This window comes from Panthera uncia (assembly GCF_023721935.1).
Source record: "Panthera uncia isolate 11264 chromosome D3 unlocalized genomic scaffold, Puncia_PCG_1.0 HiC_scaffold_8, whole genome shotgun sequence".
Classification (NCBI taxonomy): Eukaryota; Metazoa; Chordata; class Mammalia; order Carnivora; family Felidae; genus Panthera; species Panthera uncia.
In genome coordinates, this window is record NW_026057586.1 from 70,600,550 (window position 1) to 70,622,578 (window position 22,029).

At 40.3% G+C, this 22,029-nt stretch overlaps 1 protein-coding gene across 6 annotated transcripts in view; it reads right to left on the bottom strand.

The window, feature by feature from the left end:
• Positions 1-22,029, bottom strand: part of EIF4ENIF1 (eukaryotic translation initiation factor 4E nuclear import factor 1) — a 50,223-nt gene that overhangs the window by 22,971 nt on the left and 5,223 nt on the right. For 4 of the 6 annotated variants that reach the window (XM_049619052.1, XM_049619051.1, XM_049619050.1 and 1 more), the window contains exons 1-6: positions 21,860-21,997; positions 21,090-21,212; positions 8,406-8,479; positions 4,347-4,474; positions 1,316-1,602; positions 824-1,025 (exon numbers count right to left, since the gene is read on the bottom strand). In XM_049619052.1, coding sequence (XP_049475009.1) covers positions 824-1,025; positions 1,316-1,602; positions 4,347-4,474; positions 8,406-8,479; positions 21,090-21,185 — 787 coding nt within the window. In that variant the 5' untranslated portion in view covers positions 21,186-21,212; positions 21,860-21,997. Of the gene's footprint in view, positions 1-823; positions 1,026-1,315; positions 1,603-4,346; positions 4,475-8,405; positions 8,480-21,089; positions 21,213-21,702; positions 21,825-21,859; positions 21,998-22,029 lie in introns of those variants that run through there. The other 2 variants (XM_049619049.1, XM_049619048.1) reach the window with 2 other exon arrangements.

The following is a 22,029-nucleotide window of genomic DNA, read 5'->3' on the forward strand; positions in this document are numbered from 1 at the left end:
CCCTTAAAGTTATAGAGTAGGCACTGTCTTCATCTTACAAAGAAACAAGTCCACCTATAAAGAGTTTTATCAAAGATTATCCGTTTTGTAAACAACTGCCCCAATACTCAAATCCAGGCTAGCTGGCCTGGCCACCTCAAAGCCAGGCTACTGGAAAATGACTAATGGGACCCCCCAACTCTGCACCAGGCACCTCTCACACTGTTAACTCTGGCTTTTCAGTTTAGTATGGGAGCTACCTGACCTTATCTCATAGTTGACTGAGTCTGGGAGAAGCCAAGTCACAAACAATTGATGTAGGAAGTCTAACAGTATGGTGAAAAAGGTGGGCCTCTGAAGTACAAAAGAAGTTGCTCAATTCCCAGTTTCACTACTTACTTTGTTAGTGTCCACAGACAAATCACTCAAGCCTTCTGTGCCTCCATTTGCTCATCCACAAGATGGGGAAAGAAGTACCTACCTCATAGGGTTGTTAGAAGTAGGATTACACAGACAAAACTTACCACTGGGTCTAGTGCTCAATGAATGAAACTCCTCCACTATTTTTACCACATTTCTTATCTCTGGGGAACCCTTTTATGTACACAGTACTCTTACAGGGGAATGTGAGACTTTTCTGTTTAGCACCACAGGCAGAACAAGCTGAGGATATAGTATCCACACCTAATAAATTCAAACTTAGCAGCTTCAAAATCAGGCTGCAATGTTAGAAACTTGCTACTTCCTTGCAATGGGTACAGTTGTTCCTAAGTGCACATTCAGGCCAATTACAAGCACATCTCATTTTAGAACAGTGAGCTCCCCTCTCAAAGTTTTTGCTGACCTTCCTTCACAGAGGCTGTCCGTCGCCTTGTTCTTTTTCTCCCCTTGTGATCTTCTTCCAGTATCTTATCATCAAAGCCAGTCAGCTCAATGGTTTCAGACTGACTTGTGGGTCCAGCTGAGAACCATTCTGGTTCTTCTTCTGTGTAGGAATCATTTCTTCTTCGCTCACCAAAGACACGCTTACTATCCCCAAACTCCCTCTGGAAAAGTACACAATCAAGATAAAAAATAAGGTTCTAGTTAAGGCATTTCTACCTCAGTCAAGGTCTTGATGAATTAGGTAATGCTCAATAATGTAATGAAGATACTATGCTGCAGACTTGAAGCACCCCCACCCCCACCCCACCCCACCTCCAGCCCTCTTTCTGCTCCTCTCTATCTGGCTTAAGAATGGGCTCTGTTCATCCAGCATCTCAAAATAACCTGGTATAAACAAAGTGCATATCAAGTCCCTAAGCACATGAGGGGCCAGAGGATCTAGAAGACAAACCCTAAATCGCTTGTCCTTATAGTCCCTCTCTCGATCTCGGTCTCTCAAGTCCCGCAGGTCCTTATCACTGAGTCGGTGATCCTTCTCAAAGGTCCGAGCAGAGATTATTCTTCCACTGCCAATCCTTCGTCCGCCAAGCAGGCGAAGCCCATCACTGTCTTTTTCCAATGGACTTCCTGAGTGCCGGGAACTAACAGCGGCTGTCACATGGCAGCCCCCTCCAAAGCTTCGTCTCTGTGGGCTGAGAACAACATCTAAGTCATCTTCTTTCACACGCTCTCGTGGATCTGGAAAGGTGGCAGAAAGGGAAAGTTAAGCAAACCAGTAGGGTATTTTTATTTTCTCACTGGTATGTCCATGACTAGTGGTGGTGAGAGTATTGGAAAAGAATTACCACTGAAATAGTTACAGAGTAATATGTACATTACATATTTAAATAAGACTGAGTCCTTTGCTTTTTCTCTTTGGAGCAATAAATGTACTTCATAATGATTTTCCAGGATTACTCTCCACAATCCCTAAGACCTTATGTATTAGAAAATATCTTGTCAATTAAAAAACTATACTAGGTGTCAGTATTTGAAAGAATAACTGAAAAGTTGAAGTGTTTCAAAAACAGGTTAAAGTGTTTCTTCAACAAATGGTATTTAATAGGTGTATACCCATACGAAGAACTTGAACTGATACCTGGTACCACATACAAAACACAAAATAGATCACAGATCTAAACTATCTAATGATAGAAAACTTCTAGAAGAAAATATAAGAGAAAATCTTTGTGACATTGGGTTAAGCAGAGTTTTCTCAGGCACAACACCAAGAGCACAACCCACTAAAAAGAAGAAAAAGCAGGGCGCCTGGGTGGCTCAGTCAGTTGGGCATCTGACTTCGGCTCAGGTCAAAATCTTACGGCTTGTGACTTTGAGCCCCACATTGGGCTCTGTGCTAACAGCTTGGAGCCTGGAGCCTGCTTCGGATTCTGTGTCTCTCTTTCTCTGTCCTTCCCACTTGTGCTCGGTCTCTGTCTCTCTCAAACATTAAAAAAAAAAAAAAAAAAAAAAAGATAAACTGGGATTGATCAAAGTTTAAAACTTCTGCTCTTTGCAAGGTACTATTCTGAGAATGCAAAAACAAGCCACAGACTGGGAGAAAATATTTAGAAGTGTACATGTGATAAATGACAGACCTATATCCAGTATGTATAAAAACTCTTCAAATTTAAAACACAATCGGATTTAAAAATGGGTAAGTGCTTTGACCAAACATTAAAGAGGTATCTGGATGGCAAATAAACATATGAAAAGATACTCAACATCATTAGTCATTAGGGAAATGCAAATTCAACCATAACGTGATACCACTACACATCTATTAGATTGGCTAAAGTCGCAAAGACTCATCATTCTAAGTGGTGACAAGAATGTGGAACAAACAGAACTCTCATACACTGCTGCCAGAAACGTAAGGTGGTATAGCCATGTTGGAAAACAGCTTGGCAGTTTCTCAAAACGTTAAACATACATTAACTATAGGACCCAGTCATTTTACTCTTAGGTATTTACCCAAGAAAAAAGTGTATGCCTATATAGAGAATTGTATATGAATGTTCATAGTTTTGGTTAATTGTCAAAAACTGGAAACAACTCAAATGTTCACCAACAGATATATGGATAAACTGTGAATTCATACAATGGAATACCACTAGTCAATAAAAAGGAACTATATACCCAACATCACGACTGGATCTTAAAATAACTATTCTGAGTGAAAGAAGCTACCCAAAGAGTGTATACCGTAGAATTCTATTTATAATGAATTCTAGGAAATGTAAACTAATCTGTAGTGATAGAAAGCAAATCAGTGCTTGGCTGGAGGGGTGGGAAGTAGGAGTTGGGACTCACAGAGATACTAGAGAACTTTTGGGCATGATGGAAATGCTTATTCCTTTGATTGTGGTAATGGTTTCACAGGTGTATACACTGTCAAAACATCAAATTGTACACTTTATGTGCAGTCTATTGTAGGTCAATTATATCTCAATAAAGGTGTAAGAAAATCAAACATGTCACCACACTAAAATTCTTCCTAGAAAAACCAGAAAACTGTAGTCCAAGTAAGGAAAAGCTCCTTTAATATTCTCACCAGAAATAATACCTAAAATGGTATGTACTTCTCCAGAATTTCCGTGTAGTGTCTCCATGTTTTCCAAAAACCAGACACAGTATGGACAAGCTTCCAATTTACAGTTTAATACTCCTACATATGGATGTACCAAAGTTTACACAAACCGTTTCTACCACTGGCCATTTAAGTTGTCTAGTTTTCATCACTTAATAAAATCTCCATGCACATCTTTGATGATTCTCCTAAAATTGTTTGATTCTCCTAAAATTACTGCACTAAGCATACTGTACAATTGTGCAGAAGGATCAAATATCTCAAGGTAGAGTCACCCCTATCTTCTTTGCCAGTTCCAAATTTGTTTTATGATGGTATTTCCACTTATCACAAAAGAAGCTCCCTCTGCAACAAGTTCCTTGACTAGTTTCTATACTGCCAGCCTCCATTTCACTCTTCAGTATCTTTTCTGGTTTAAATCAGTAAAGGTACGGAAAATCTAACTTCAGTCCAGTCTCAAACCATATCCAAACCCTGTATTAAAATTGTAATCTACTATTAAGAACTGCCAGACTGTTTAATAACTGAGGACTAGGTCTCATATATAAGACTAAGCAGAACCAGATTTCCAGCACAGCATTATGCTCACTACCATGCTCGCTACCCTTACTCAGTTACCCTATCGATGAAAAACATCAGTACTTTTAATTCCAAAAGCACATAGTCTAATACGGTCTACTTGTCACTGCTATATAGGAAGGCCAAGATTTTTCTCTGCTAATCAGGAAAAACCCAACTGATAAATCAGTTTCCTGATCATGACATTTTCCCTGAATAAAACTCTCCACTAAGAATGAAACTAGCAGCAAAGAACACTGTCTCCAAAATTGTTGCCCCACTTCTACATGCTCACCTACTATCCTGCGCACAAGGGAAGGCCGGTCTGAATCCAACTCTTTCTTCAGACTTTCCACTGGTGAGTTCCTCCCTGAAGCTGGATAGAGAGAGGCATGCCACTTTTCAGGGTCCCAGACGCCATCACTATAATAAGTCAAAGGGTACCAACAGTTAGCACTTACACCCATAGATTACATGTGTGGTCTGATTTCTAAACTTCTTCAGGCAGTAAGTCATGGAAACCCCTTTCCAATTTAAAACTTCATGGATACCATTAGAATGGTTAGCTCTTTCAAGATGGAAACAAAAACAGCTACAGACAGTCCCTGTGGTTCAACTAAAGATGGTTCCATTTTTCAATGGTACACATTCAGTAGAAACTGTGCTTTGAATTTTGAAGTTTGATCTTTTCCCAGGCTAGCAACATGTGATCCAATAACCTCTTGTGATGCTGTGTACCAGCAGTAAGCCACAACTCCTAGTCAGCCAACGTGAATACAAGAGTAAACCACACCATTCTGTACCCAACCATTCTGTTTTTTACTTTCAGTATTCATATATATATATTTTTAATTTTTTTAAATGTTTTTATTTTTGAGAGAGAGAGACAGAGTGCAAGCAGGAGAGGGACAGAGAGAGGGAGACACAGAATCTGAAGCAGGCTCCAGGCTTTGAGCTGTTGGCGCAGAGCCTGATGCGGGGCTCGAACTCACAAGCTATGAGATGATGACCTGAGCTGAAGTCACACATTTAACTGACTGAGCCATCCAGGAGCCCCTCAGTACAGTATTCAATAAATTATATGAGATATTTAACACTGCATTATAAAATAGGCTTTGTGTTCGATGACTGCCCAACTGTAGGCTAGTGTAAGTGTTCTGAGCACTTTTAAGGCAGACTAGAGTAAGCTATGATGTTTAGTAGGTGAGGTATATTAAATGCATTTTCGACTAATAATATTTTCAACTTATGATGGGTTTATTTTAAAAAAATCTTTTTTAATGTTTTATTTATTTATTTTTGAGAAAGAGAGAGACAGAGCATGAGCAGGGAGGGGCACAGAGAGAGGAAGACACAGAATCTGAAGCAGGCTCCAGGCTCTGAGCTGTCAGCACAGAGCCTGACACGGGGCTTGAACTCATGGACTGTGAGATCATGACCTGAGCCGAAGTCGGATGCTTAACCAACTGAGCCACCCAGGCACCCCTTATGAGGGTTTATTGGGACATATACCATTGTTAAGTTGAGGAAGATCTGTATTAATTAATATTTTGCTGTTTTTCATGCAACACCAATAGTCACTTGAAAACCAGTGATCTGTGTATAAATGAAACATCAGATCACAAACCTTGGGGTGCATATGGATTACAGTAACTATGCCTGTCCTATACAAAAAACATGCTCCATAATATGGATTAGTTTATTGAAGATTAACACAATGGAAGAAAAAACCCAGTTTACTGCAGATTAGTGTAAGGGAGGGAGAAAAACATCTCTCTAGAAGTAGTGCCTAGAATGCTTGGTGTGTACTTTCCAGAATTTCTACACAGTCTTAGTTTTTCCCCAAAGGTTTAAAAAAAAAATTTTTTTTACCATTTATTCATTTTTGTGTTTTTTTTAATTTTTTTTTAACGTTTATTTATTTTTGAGACAGAGAGAGACAGAGCATGAACAGGGGAGGGGCAGAGAGAGAGAGAGACACAGAATCTGAAACAGGCTCCAGGCTCTGAGCTGTCAGCACAGAGCCCGACGTGGGGCTCGAACTCACGGACCACGAGATCGTGACCTGAGCCGAAGTCGGCTGCTTAACCGACTGAGCCACCCAGGCGCCCCAACATTTATTCATTTTTGAAAAGCATAGAGAGACAGAGCGCGAATGGGGGAGGGGCAGAGAGAGAGGGAGACACAGAAACAGAAGCAGGCTCCAGGCTCTGAGCTGTCAGCACAGAGCCCAACGTGGGTCTCGAACTCACGGACCACGAGATCATGACCTGAGCCAAAGTCGGACGCTTAACCAACTGAGCCACCCGGGTGCCCCTCCCTAAAGGCTCTTAATAATGTAAAGTGTGTGCTTTGGGTTCTGTTATGTTACTCCCTAATGATAAGGTGGCAGTTGGTACAGTGTGCAAAGCAGAAACGTTACAGCCCAACGATTTGGGATCAAATTCTAGTTTTGCCATTACCACCATGGACCTTCAGGACAAGTTAATAAGCTATGCCCTTCACTATTCTTTTCAAAGGACTTCCCAAACCCCAGACTAGACCAGGCTGTGCTATACACTAGCAGGGTACTCTGCACTTGTCCTTCACAGTCTATAATGGTGGTAATGATAAACTCTTGAGTATTTGACTGTATCCTTCCACGGACCAATGTTCCATTAAGGCAATTTCTGATAGTACCTGACATAGTATTTGCCACCTAACAGGTTCCAACTGAACATCTCTTGAATAAGTGAGTCAACCTCTCCATCTCTAACACCTCACAATAAAGGAAATATCACCTGTCTTCTGGTATGTTGTGAGGATTATTTGGAGTTTAAGAATCAAACAAATTTTAATTCTGAGAAAAGAAATAACAAGATGACAAGCTCTTTCCTCTTTCTCTCTTATTTTCATTACTATTACTAGCACATCTTTACTTAGAATAAAAGTGAGTAGGGGCGCCAGGGTGGCTCAGTCAGTTAAGCGTCTGACTTTGGCTCAGGTCATGATCTCACGGTTTGTGGATTTGAGCCCTGTGCTGACAGCTCAGAGCCTAGCTTCAGATTCCGTATCTCCCTCTCTCTTTGCCCCTCCCATTTGCGCGCTCTCTTTTCTCTCAAAAGTAAATATTAAAAAAAATATATTTAAAAAATTTAGAAAGTATGTGTACCATAATTTTATTTTATGCCAAGAAGAAATAGATCTAAGAAAATTCAACTTGAGGCATAAAAAAGATTGACAGCTTTAATGAAGGAAAAAACCCAAACAACAGCTTATCTGAGACTTATCAAAAAATCCTAACCAACTGGAACCGCCTTTATTCAAGTATCATCTTCATCAGCAGAAAATGGTGAGGAGTCCAGACTTAGCAACCTTCTGAGGAGTAGATATACAAATAAAAACAGTATGCCCTATTCAACAAAGAAACTAAACATAATATACTTTATATGTTAAAAATGTGGGCCATATGAACCATTTACCTTGATATTTAAGAAGTGACCTTATAGTCTTAAGATGACCATAACAAGTGCAATGTAGGGTGATTGTAAACATTTTCAGACCGTAATTTGGCTCTAGTCTTCTCAAACCAAAGCGTTCTGCTTATGAAGCAGCCCAAGATGCAAAAGGGCTCGTCTGAATGGCTGAATGGTTTTTTCGTTTGGGAACAGGAAGGATGGGGCAATGCTACATGGCTCAGAGTCCTCCTGATCAGCTTTCTCTGGGCAGGCCCTTGAAGGACCCCCAAAGTACAGTGTGAAAACCACCATTGACAGAAGACCCTGGAGAGGACTCATGTGTTTAACTCTTAAAATTGCTTTCTCACTATGTGTCTCTGACCAAGTCATTTTCTAACTTTAGTTTCATTATCAGTTTGTTGAAAGGGAATTGGGTTAGTTGTCCTTAGAGTCCTGTAAAGCTCAAAAAATTTTTTTAATGTTTATTTAGAGAGCACGCGTATGAGAGAGTGCACGCACAGAAGCAGTAAGGGGAAAAGAGACAGGGAGACCGAGAATCCCAAGCAGGCTCTGTGCTGTCAGCACACAGCCCAATACAGGGCTCGATCCTACAACTGTGAGATCATGATCTGAGCTGAAATCAACAGTTAGACAACTGACTGAGCCACCCAGGCATCCCCTCAAATTTTTGAATAGTTTAAAGCTAATTAATAATGAAACCAATGAGGACAATGCAGGAAGCTATTTAGTTGATAACTTATCTATGATATATTTGTGTAGAAGCCCTAAATCATTATCCCTGAAGTCTCCCCCCACTCATCATTCTACCAAAAAACTCCAAAACAATTCTTAAATTACCATGTTTGGTAAACAAGACGTTGACTAGGAGGAGCACTCCGCTCCCCCTTCACCCATACCTGTCATATTTTTCAGAGAGGCATGATGGCCTCTGTTTGGAATGAGGGCGTTCTTTTATATCCAAGAGCTCCTCCTGGAAAGAGAAACCAAATGGTGATTTTGAGTAATATTTCTCATGCCACATATTTTCAACTTATATCTGTTCTCAGTAATGACTGGAGTGCCTATCTTAAGCATGTCACACAGTTCTTATTTTTTTATGCCTTGACTTATTCCAGAAAGGACTGGAGTTAGCTCAAGATTCTTACAAGAAGATGCTCAAGCAGAATTGGCAAATAATAGTGATTAGCTTTTTTCTAAAACAATTCTCTCACAAATTGCCATCCAATGACATAGTTATAGTCGACCACACTGAATGCTCATCAAGGTACGGAAGCTTCAGGCTTAAATAAAATTTCCAGTTGATTTTTCTACTCTTAAATGTATTAGAGGCCAACTTACAAGTAGATAGTTTTAACATAAATTTGCAGAGGAAAAAAAGCACAAAGCACACATCCATTTACCATTTATCTGATCTGCCTGTTAACATTTTACTTTAGCATTTGGGTTCCCCACACCTTTTTTTGTTTTTGTTTTTGTTTTAAACCATATAAGGGTTACTCCTCAGTACTTCAGTGCTTATTTCCTAAGAATGAGGATACTCTTTCATAGTCTCTTATCTGGTTCCACGAGAAAATTAAGCCTTATAAAAAATAATTTGAGTGACTAGTTTTACCATTCTCCCAAGGATTATGCTTGGCCTGTATCATTGCAGATGCCTAAGAGAGAGGCAAATCCATTACAAACAACACATGCCTGAGGGCCTAAGGGCTTACTTGTGAAGAACCTAGTTAAAAAGGGCTGTCAGTTTTATACAATTATAAATGATACTTTTATCTAACCTACCCCTCCAGATTCCAATTTGTCAATTGACCCAACAAGGTCCTTTATATTGTTTTACCCTCCAACACAGGACCCAGTCTAGAATCAGATATTGGTTGTCCTATTTCTTTGGAACATTTCTACAACTGGAACATCTCTACAACTTTTGTCTTCGATGACACTGACTTTTCTACAGAGTGCAGCCTTTTTTTTTTTTTTTTTTTCTAAGAGAACATTATTCATTTTGGATTTATCTACTGTTTCCTCATGATTAGATTGAGGTTAAGTATCCAAGGAAGAGAATACTAACCCCAGAGATGTTGTGTCCATCTCAGAGCATCACCTCTGGACACCTGTGATGTCCATCTGCTGCTTAGTAGTGGCAGTATGTGGTCTGTAGGGAGACTGCAAATATCCTGGTCTTCATCAAAATTTCCCCCTAAATTTAGCATCTATTGATGAATCTTGCCCAAATTGATCTTGATTTCCCAACTCTAGGCCTCTCTCCATATTGACCAGTCAGCACTTGGCATTTCACTGGTAGGGCAAACACTAATCCTCCCTTTTCCCCTCCCTGTGTGTTTACCTATTATTGGCATGGGCTCACAGATACCTAATTTTTCCAATGGTCTATAATTCATTAATGCCCTTAATTGTTTAGGGGCTCAAATTAGGAGCCTCTTCAAGCTGGTTCCTGGGTCCTCTGTACATTCCCCATCATTTTCTAAAAAGCCCTTCCTTACTTTCTGTCTTATCTTGTACCATCCTAGCCCTAGTGTCAGCCATTTTCTTTGAGAAATCTGAGTTCCTTTAAGTGAAGCATGGTATCAGAAACCAAGGTCTGGGAACTAAATATTCCCATTTGCTTCTCGGTTCTCTCAGAACTAGGAACCATGTGCAATTACACATGCACATATATACCTATGTGTTAATGCACACACATCTGCTCATACACCTGCATATACACAAAAACCCACGGCCTTTTTATTTACATTTCAATACTTTTACGATAAAGTAAAAAAGGCAATTCCCAACCTTTCACTACCAGTAAAACGCTACAACTGCCTTGCAAAAAGTATATACATACCACTGTGCCGGGGCCTCTGCAAGCCTCACAATAGAATGCTTGCTGCTGCTCTGATCACTGCTTCCCATATCTTGGGGTAAATATGGAGGAAGAGATTTACCCTTTCAGCCTATAGGAATCATTGCACGTAAGCATGCCATGAGTTCACTCAGCGTCTTCAGACACTTGAAGCATCTAAATATTTTCTCCATGATCGCAAAATGCCCTATGCCCAGATGACATTTTAATTTTTAAAACCAGATTATCAATCATGCATTTGCATTGTTTTAGGATTTATGAATTATAAACAAATAATTTGGGAAGAAATATCTAGAAAAATGAAGAAGTCTGAGATAAACAAAATTCCAAATATAAGAAAGTATCTAGAGAAGGCCCCAAATTCTGAAAAAATTGTCAAAGCAACGACCTACAACCTAGAAATCATCAGTAATGACTCAAGTCCAGTGAAATCTACAGGGCAAGTGCGGTGTCAGTGGCGCAGGGTGACACAAATTTGGCAGTGGGTGGAGGAAGGGTGGATGGACCAATAGCAGTTACAATGAAGTAAATATTACAAGAAAGAAATCCTGAGGACAGGAATGCTTAAAACATTTTCCAGCAGAAACAGGAAAGATCTTACAATACAGGAAATACTTATACTACAGGAGAAAATATTGCAAAGCAATTTTCTGTTATTAGAAGCAACCCAAAGATTATTTCATATTCCCTTACTCCACCACCCTCAAATACAAATATTGAACTGAACCCTAGTATACTATTAAACTAAGGGAAATATATTTTATACTTAAATATGTATGCTTTCATATACTCAAATTTCTAAACAATAAGGCTTTGTTTGAAACTTTTAATCCCCAAAGGTTAACAGGGAGCCCAAGTGATAGGCGTTTTCTATTACTACTACAGCTATCTGTTGAAACTCATGATTTTACTGATTTATTTAGGAGTCAACTGGAAAAGATTTAACATTTTAACATAGCCACAAAACATGCTGGAGGACCAAATGTTCTATTTGTGGGGAATCAAAAAAAATATTTTCACAAAGGTAACAAACAGTCTTACAAAAGGGAAATGGGGAGACTAAGGAGAGAGGATGACAAATTGAATGTGGAATCCCAGATGGGATCCTGGAACAGAAAAAGGACATTAGATAAAATAAAGGACAGGTAAGTAAAGCATGGACTCTAGTTAATAACATGTATCAGCATTGTTAATTGTAACAAATAGACCATACTAACATATTAACAGGGAAAACTCTACTATATTCCCAGTTTTTCCATAAATCTCAAACTGTTCTAAAAGATAAAGTTGACTTACTTCTACCTCATATCATATACAAAAATGAACTCAAAATATATCAAAGACATAGATATAAGAGCTATAATTATAAAACTCTTTGAAGAAAATGCAGGTGTAAAAAGTTCATGACCTTGGATTAAGCAATGTTCCTCTAGCTAGGACACTGAAAAAGGGTAAGCAACCAAAGGAAAAAACATGTGAATTGGATTTTAAGTTTAGGAACTTTTGCGCTTCAGATGACTATCAAGAAAGTAAAAAGGCAATGCACAGAACAGGAAAAAATATTTACAAATCATGGATCTGATAAGGGTCTAGGGTCCAGAATACAGAGAGAACATGTAAAATTTAACAACAAAGGGGCACCTGGGTGGTTCAGTCAGTTGAGCTTTTGACTCCAGCTCAGGTGATGATCTCGTAGTCGTGGGATTGAGCCCTGTGTTGGGCTCCACACTGGGCATGAAACCTGCTTGGAATTCTCTGTCTCCCTCTCTGTCCCTTCCCAGCCCATGCTCTCTTTAAATAAAACAGATAAAAGATTTCAATAGATTTTTCTCCAAAGAAGATACATAAATGACCAACAAGCACATGAAAGATGTTCAAAATCATTTGTCATTAAGGAAATGCAAGTCAAAACCACAGTGAGATACCACTTCACGTGTACTAAGTTGGCTATTAAAAAAGAAAAATGGGAAAATAACAAGATTGACAAGGATGTGGAGAAATTACAGCTGCCAGTGCAGCTGCTCTGGCAAACAGTGGCAGTTTCTCCAAAAGTTACAGTTACTATATGACCCAGCAATTACAGTCCTAAGTATATACCAAAAGGAACTGAAAAAATTATGTCCACACAAAAACTTGTACACAAATGCTCACAGCAGCATTATTTACAATAGCAAAAAAAAATAGAAAGCCGTATGCCCATCAACTGATGAATGGATAAACAAAATGTGGTAAATCCATACAATGGAATATTATTTGGCAATAAAAAGGAATGAAGTACTGATACATGCTATAACACAAACCTTGGAAACATTAAGTTAACTGAAAGAATCCAGACAAAAAAGGCCACATGTGGTAGGATTCTGTTTATATGCAATGTTTAGAATAGGTAAATCCATGGTCAGAAAGTAGATTAAGGCTTGCCAGGGTCTGGGGAAAAGGGATAATGAGAGTGACTACTAATGGGGGTACAGAGTTTCTGTTTGGGGTCATGAAAATATTTTGGAATCAGATAATAGTGATGGTTGTACAACTCTGAATTTACTGAAGACCACTGAATGGTACACCTTTAAAGGGGTGAATTTTATGTGAATTATGTCTCAAAAAAATATTTTATTTTGAGAGAGAGGAGGAAGTGGGGAGGGGCAGAGAGAGAGAGATTCCCAAGCAGGTTCCAAACCCTCAGTGCAGAGCCTGATGCAGGGCTTGAACTCCCGAGCCGTGAGATCATAACCTGAGCAGAAATCAAGGTTGGATGCTTAACTGAGTCACCCAGGCACCACTCAATAAAAAATATTTTTCAGTAAATTAAACTAAGGTGTTCAGTTACCCAGAGATTAATATTTTATTTAATTTCTTTCTTACAGATTTACTGCTCTAACCACAGACTGATAAATGCCAACTATCCTCAGATGAGAGTTGCTTAGGTTGGTAAAAATGTTTTAATTTTCCTTCCCAAGTTATTCCAGTTTTCTTTGTTGACTTTATATGCTTAACGTATACTAGGTGTTAATAAATATTCCAGGGACTGATTATACAACTTGACAGGCCTATAAGAGCACAGGGTAGAGCAGTGAGCCAGTTGTATACACTGGCATTAACCATGCCAGCAGCACAAATGGTGCTGCTGACCAAGCGCAATGGCTAAAACATCGCCCACCTGTCTATAGAGGATGAAGAGCCATTTTGTTTAACAGGCTGATAACTGGGAAAACAAAACAGTTCTTGGATTGTAAAAGCTGCTGGGAATAACTTTAAACATCTAGATAAAGTTCTACTTACTGTTCTTGAAAGCAGGGCTTCTTAAACCAATTTCATGGCCTCAAGGAAACCATATGCAAAACTGCATTTGTGCAATTTCTGCAGTGAGTACTCACACCTTCAAAAGATTTCCGATGGGCCCCAAAGAAGTTAAGAAGTGGTACTTTAAATGGTTGTTTCTGAAAATGTGGCCCAAAGTGCACTTGGACATTTAGGGACAATGAGAGCTCCTCCTCGTGGGGTTTAGAGAGTTAGATCTGTTATACCTTCCACCAACATCTTAAGTGGCATCAGATGGTATCCCAGACTAAGAAGCTTCCCCATTAAGGTGGGGAGGGGAGAAACCATGAGCTAACTCAATACAAAAATTGCTTTTTTCATAGCTGTACACAGAACATTTCCTGCGTACCAGGCTTAGTATCTAGAATACGCAGATGACCCTTGGCCCTGACCCCATGGCTCTCCAGTTTCTCAAGAGAAGTGTTCTTGAACTTGCCATTTCATCAAGAGCCCTTTAAGAGCAATATTCCAGAAAAGGCAAACTCTTTGGGATATTTTCAAAGAAAACCTTCAACTTTGGCTAAAGGCAAAATACGTGGAAAGTGTTCTCTGAGCTGGGAATGCTCCTTCCCTAAGAATATTTCAGGGGGTAATGGGAGATTACCCTTTTGCAGACTCCTACGAACCCACAGGAATTTACTAATTATAAACAAATTCAGGGGGTGCCTGGGTGGCTCAGTCAGTTAAGCGTCCGACTTCGGCTCAGGTCATGATCTCGCGGTCCATGAGTTCGAGATCCGCGTCAGGCTCTGTGCTGACGGCTCAGAGCCTAGAGCCTGGAGCCTGTTTCAGATTCTGTGTCTCCCTCTCTCTGACCCGCCCTCATTCATGCTCTGTCTCTCTCTGTCTCAAAAATAAATAAACGTTGGGGCGCCTGGGTGGCGCAGTCGGTTAAGCGTCCGACTTCAGCCAGGTCACGATCTCGCGGTCCGTGAGTTCGAGCCCCGCGTCAGGCTCTGGGCTGATGGCTCGGAGCCTGGAGCCTGTTTCCGATTCTGTGTCTCCCTCTCTCTCTGCCCCTCCCCCGTTCATGCTCTGTCTCTCTCTGTCCCAAAAATAAATAAAAAATGTTGAAAAAAAATTTTTTTTTTAAAAATTAAAAAAAAATAAATAAATAAATAAACGTTAAAAAAATTTTTTTTTATAAACAAATTCACTACAATTACCATCTGGACAAGAGAACAGTTAATATGTGAGACCTTACTTTTTGCACAGGTTTTAAAACCTGACTAGGCAAGAATAAGCTGCTAACTGCCCAACAGCCATTTTCTTAGTTTTAGCAGCTAAACTAACATTTTCCTTAAAGAAAATGTCAAGCTTCCCAAAACAATTTGAGGAGTACTAATATGGGCACCCACTTTTAGTGATCAATATTAAAGTAAAAAGCAAATGAATGTGAATATAAGCCCAAAACAACAGTGGTTAAAATCCACATCCAGTTTCTTGTTGCAGAAATCTCATGCAGAAGCAGCTGCAGGTTCTGATGACATTCTTATGTTCTAGAAGAATTTCACATGAGTCACTGACATAAGATGAAAAGGGGAAATATTTACCTTTGTGAGTTGAATTCAATTCACAAGAGCAAAAAGCTCAACTTTTAAAATATTAAGAGATATTTTATAAAAAACCCAAAGTTTTATTTCATTGTTAATGGTCAAAGCACTGTAGAAGTGACCCAGTACCTTATTAGTGTGTGTGTGCCTGGCTCTTCCTAAAGAGGCTCTGCCTAAAGAAGGCAAATGTCCCCAGAACAGTGTTTATAGGTTGGGTCATCCCCCTTTGACCTTCTCTCCCAGTCCCCATCCTCAATACAACCACTAGCACTGGGACTGGTCATCGGGCTCTTAGATGGTTGCTGACTGACCAGATATTCATTCTGTTGAGTCAGATGACTTTTCTGAAAGGATTAGAAACCTGTTAAAAATAGATCACAAGGAGGTAATGGTACCCACAGATGATAGCCGGGGCAACGGTGAAGTAACAACATAGGGAACACATGGGATACATCCACCATCATTTATGAAGTTTGTTGCTGTGGGCACCATTTATAACAGTTCTTACAGGTAGGTCAGAATTCAAAGGATCCTGCAGAGCTGTTAAGCAGGACCTCAGACCTGGATTCATCCAAGCATCTAATGGTGGCTGATCTGATGCAAAGACTTTTGTCTACTGAAAGATTTGAAACTAAGAAAATGCGAATGGGGGAAAAAAAACCCACCAAAGTCTGTTTTCTCCATTAATCTGGCCAACACAAAAAATTAATCTTGGCTTTTAAATGTGTTTATACAATGGGTAAAAACAATATAAAATGTTAAGTAGGTAAATACTAGAAGAAAACTTAAAACCATTTTTAGGGTAGTGACATTACATCTTCAATAGGGCTTTCTGGTTTCATATTAAACTGGAAATAGTTACTGTGACATTTAAAAATTAAGCATCTTGATCTGAAGTTGGTATCTAAAGAAGATATCTTTTAATACCCTCCTTATTACATCCTAAAGAGTTTTTAGCACTTACTGTGCATCAGCCACTTTTCTAAACACTTGACATGCATTTTCTCATTTATTCCCCACAAAAATCCTATGAAGTAGATACTATTCCACCCGCATTTTACAGAGGAAAAGGATGAGAACCAGAGAAGCTAAGTACGTGACTGAAGGCCACACAAGGTAAGTAAGTGGTGATCCTAAATCAGGCAGTGGGGCTCAATGCCCCTGATCCTCTTGTCTTCACTGCTTCTCTGGGGAGGACAAGGAAGGTGCATGACACCTCCCAGCAGCTGCCACTCAGTGTTGGGTTTATCCCTGCCCAGCGGGACTACCAGGAACCCTGAGCCAAACTGCCACATCCTTGGGTAGGCTTTCCTTAAGTCAGCCTCCCTTCATAGCATCCTTCACTGAATCAAAGGCCCAACCCACATATCTTTATGTTAACAGTTCCAATTGTAAAATGACCGGTTTCTTATCTAGCTAGAAGTTCCCACCATGAGCAAGGAGGAAAGTATACTCATGGGGGCAAGAGCCCTGAATCCCCACTTTTCAAGATGACTTAGAATTGGAACAGGTAAGAAAGAACAACCATAAGACAGTATCTATGGTGTTGCCAGCTGACCCCCTGTAAGAACTTGTAGTTACCTAGTTTTCTGAACAGCTGAAACATTAAGATTGTATAATGATTTTTCATACCATAATTCCCCAATATAAACAAATATCCTTAACTTTTATATTAGCTTAAGTTTGTAGCTAAGTATGTCACTGAAATGCCACCTGTTAGAGGTTACTTCTCAACTCGGTTTATGAAAGGTATCTATGAAGTTATCAAATTAGATATCTAAAAATTAGATCAGGTATAGTTAAACCTGATCATCTGACTACTGATTTCAAGCTAGGACTTAAATCATAGCCCCTCTTTTCTCAGAGGCTGGACTTCAAGTCTTATAACTGATTCTCTCCAAGAAGGCTAGGAGAATTACTCAAATTAGTCCACTTCTGGTGCCTTTTTTTACCGGTTTAAATTTTTTTTTTAATATTTATTCTTCAGAGAGAGAGACAGAACATGAGCTGGGGAGGGGCAGAGAGAGGGAGGAACACAGAATCTGAGGCAGGCTCCAGGCTCAGAGCTGTCAGCGCAGCTGTCAGGGTTCGAACTCACGAGCCGCAAGATCATGACCCGAGCTGAAGTCGGACGCTCAACCAACTGAGCCACCCAGACGCCCCTTTTAAATGGTTTTAAAGCAAAGATATAAACATGGCTGTATCACGGTGCCTAAGTGCCCATCAGCCACAAATCAGGGTGGAGTGCCTCCTCTGAAGATCCCTATAGACACCAAAATGGTGCCAAGGCAATGAGCACACATGAAATTAAACTCAGTAAAATCCAATCCCTACTTTTTTTTAGCTGGTAGATTGGACAGGTATGATTAACACTGGACAGTACTAAGCTGAATGTTAGCAGTGCCCCCTGCTTTTATACCCTGTTCAACTGGCAGGTGATAAAATTTGATAAGGAATCAGTGACAAGACACAGGAGCAGAGAAGGAGCAGCACCAAATATGTATATCCTAAAATCAGTCTGTCTACTCAAAGAAAAAGAACATGGATCTGAATAGTGGAACAGTCCAAAGCATTTCTACTCTGTTTGAAGCAGAAGATGGTGTCACCAAGAGCAGGTACCACACCTCAAGAACTAGTAAACAACAAGGACCTCTGATGAAGGTAAGAAAAATTTGAATAGGCCTCAAAGTCTTTCCATTAATAAGCATGACCACCTTATCTTGTTTTCCTAAACCAACAGTTCTCAAACTTGAATCAGAGTCAGAATTCCCTGAAAGACTTGTTATATGTGAACAAGGCCCTATCCCTAGAATCTGATTCAATACCACTGAAAATGGGGCTTGAGGTTTTATATTTCTAAGAGGTTACCAGTTGGTGCTAAACACTAGTTCAGAGACCACTGTTTGAGAACCACTGTCTAAAAACACTTTTAATCCATGACTTTGAGGGGGAGATCCCACTGTGTAACCTCCAAAAGCCCTTCAACATAATTCAAGCACTTTATACATGCACATTTAAGTGTTACCAAAACATAGCTTTTGGTCTTGGGAATCTGGCCTAGCGAAACGGACCTGAGTGAGCTTATAAATTAAGGGCTCAAGATTCCCAGAATAACAGGTGCATATGATACATCCACTTATACATTCCAATTAATCATCACTGAGGCTTAGGGGTAGGCCTGAAAGTACCTAATGTGATTCTTAACTTGACTTCCTAATACATTCGTGGAAACACAATGGACACCAACAGAACCCTAGGGAGTAATTATGCATCTGACTTGCTTGACAACATCAAGACCATATATCAAGTTCTCCAAGGAAGACTAAAGACTTGCTATTCAAAGTATGGTCAGTGGACCTGCAGTAAGGGCACCACCTGGGAGGTTAAAAAGCCAAAATTTCAAGCCCACTCCTAACCTAACAGAATTCACACTTTATAAGGGTTCACAGGTAATCCCCAGACAAACCAACATTTAGGAAGCAAGATGGACAATATAGCACAGGAGACTCTGATATGTTACTTTTAAAAGCACTAGGACAGGGGCGCCTGGATGGCTCAGTCAGTTGGGCGTCCGACTTCGGCTCAGGTCACGATCTCGCGGTCCGTGGGTTCGAGCCCCGCGTCGGGCTCTGGGCTGATGGCTCAGAGCCTGGAGCCTGCTTCCGATTCTGTGTCTCCCTCTCTCTCTGCCCCTCCCCCGCTCATGCTCTGTCTCTCTCTCTCAAAAATAAATAAAACGTTAAAAAAAAATTAAAAAAAAAATAAAAGCACTAGGACAAATATCTGGACTTCTCCACCTTCATGGAAAAAACTCTCGAATTTTGAACAGACTACTAACATCATCTCATAAAACAAATGAACGTTAAACTAAGAAGGGTCAAAGTTTGAGAAGCCCTCTCATCTAGCCAATATGTTTTTTAGTCTTGTAGTTAACATTCCACATTTACAAGTTCTCACAAACACATCACCTATAAAAATCACTGAGGACAGTTTCCTTCTATTGCTTCTAAACTTTCTAGCCCATGCAGAAACATTACTATATGCTTTATTCCAATAGTTTGATCTCAGTATGTAGGTAAGGAGTAGGATGGTTGAAGTATTATTCCAGTTGTGCAAAAACAGACCACTTACTATAGTTCTCAGAACACAGGATTGTTTCAAGCTTTCTTCAAAGGAGAAAGGCTTAGTTTGCCTCAAGGACTAGATTAAGCAAACTGTGAGAAACACATATGCATGAAACCACTACCCTAACACTGCCTAAACATGATCCTAAAAGTGCCATGAACTAAATCTTCTCAAATGGAATGGACAGTAAGCCAATTTCCAATCAATTTTGGTAGAGAAGACCATTATATCTAAGATTCACTGTCATTAACCTAAAAAATGTTCTTAATCATTTCTTTGAGGCACATTTATCTAAGTATGACAAAATTCTAAGACTATATTATCAAAAGTGGGCAATATTGACCTTCTTTATCTTTACTGTAGACACACACAAGTTCTAGCCTAAGAGAGATCAATAATACCTTCCCTAAAAATGACTTAAGCCTAAATATGGATATACATATAAACATGGTCTATACATGCCACCCTTTGATCATTATGAAAGTGATTCAAAAGCCTCTCTGCGGGGCGCCTGGGTGGCGCAGTCGGTTAAGCGTCCGACTTCAGCCAGGTCACGATCTCGCGGTCCGTGAGTTCGAGCCCCGCGTCAGGCTCTGGGCTGATGGCTCGGAGCCTGGAGCCTGTTTCCGATTCTGTGTCTCCCTCTCTCTCTGCCCCTCCCCCATTCATGCTCTGTCTCTCTCTGTCCCAAAAATAAATAAAAAACGTTGAAAAAAAAATTAAAAAAAAAAAAAAAAAGCCTCTCTGCCTGGATTCTACAAGTAGAATACCAATTAAGAACTTTTATTCAAAAAGTGCTAGGAAAGTTGAAATCACATAAGCATATAAAATAAGCAGTTCAAATCAGTTTCTCTTCATTTAATAAGCTTTTCTGCATTTGGAATTCAACTATCAACATTTTAGATAATGAATTTAAATTGTGAAACATGGCTTCAGCACTTTCAGGTTTGAGAAAAACTACATTTGGGAAGACCAAATCTGAATGAAAAAATGAAATGCTATCAGATTTTTTTTAATAGTAAAAATGAGTATTACTCTAACAGCAGTTGATACTTTATCAAGTAGTGGCACCAGTACACAAACAAGGCCTGACTTCAAAATATTAATCATTATTCTGGAAAGTCAGGGATAATAACCACATCAGAACCCTTGATTGGGTCCATACTTAGGAAATACAGATATGGGACCAACTAGAACATGACTCTTCCTGTCAACAGTCCCAAGCACATTTTTTGTACTCCAGCCAATACATTTCAGGGAACGAAAAATGAATTCACAGCTCACTGAGTCCTGTCAACCTCTTCAGAAACATTTAGGAGCCAGTAAGATACTGAGCAGTAGCTTCAACAAGTACAGAACCTTGAGTGATTTGCATGCAAAACTGGAATCCTTACTCTACAGCATATAAATCAGTAATATACCAGTTATGGTTGTTATAGAACATTTGAGCCAACATACACTGATCCACAAATTCATATGCCATCTAAGCCAATATTCCCTTCACGTGAAAACTACTCAGAAGCAAATTCTAGTTTAAACCGTGTATTCACACTTCCAGAAAAAAATTCAAAGAAATGCTTTACTAAATTTAGTAATATTTAGTCCATATAGTGAGTCAGAATGAGACTCCCACTTTTGATAATACTAATGAAATATCTACACAATGTTACCAACCTCCCCCACCTATAAAGAAACACTATTTCATTAGTAACAAAGCTTACTTTTGTATAGCGATGGGGGGATTTGGAGGCTGGTTGCTTCTTCAGGTCAAGAAAGGCATCTCCGTTTTCTGTTTCTCCCACACTTCTCCTATCCATGGCTCCTTGGTCTACAATTCTTTGCACCTGTAAGATAAATCAGCAAAACTGTTACAGAGAACACTATGTTTTCAGAAGACTGTTTAAAACACTGAAACTCTTTTATCTCTTAAAATGACTACCTTTTAAAAACAAAGTCTCATTCAACAACTATTCCATAAACCAGAACCCACTTGGAAATAGAACCACTGGTACTTAGCTCTTCTAGTTAAGTGTTCTAAGCATCAAAGGGGTAAGGAAAGCATAAGTAGAAGGTGCCCAAATCACGGTACAGCCTTCAAGCAGCTTTAAAACAAAAAGAAACCAAAATTAGTCACTGCCACCCATGAGGACCTTTCAGACAGCAGTGGGGAAGTTTTCCGAGTGGGGGCAGGTAGGAGACTAGTTGGGGCTGGGGATCCGGGAAGTCGGACTGTGGTAAAGTGCCTGTCACTTGCCAATGGACGGCGCCAGCTGCCCCTTGTTATCCAGAGGCCAGGGGCTGGGGCCCGAGCGCCCCCCACCCGGCCGGCGGCACCTGTGGCCATGTCAGGGGCGCCCATAGCAAGGAAGGGGCGAGATCCGGCTTCAGCTCCGAAACTCGGCTTTCCCGGGCCGCGACCCCAACCCCCGGCCCCTCGCGCAGGCCGCGGCCCAGCGGCCTCCTTCGGAGGAAGGGCGGGGACTGTACTCACGGAGGGGAGGCGGGCCGAAGGGAGCGGGGAGATCGAATCCCCCGGCCCGGCCGCTCCAAGCTGGAGCCGGCGCAGGCCCGCCGCCGTCCGCCCCGGCCCGGCGGCTCGGGCCCCGCCAGCCCGCCAGCCCGCTGCCCGCCGGCCGCCCCAGATCGGAAGACCTTCATGAG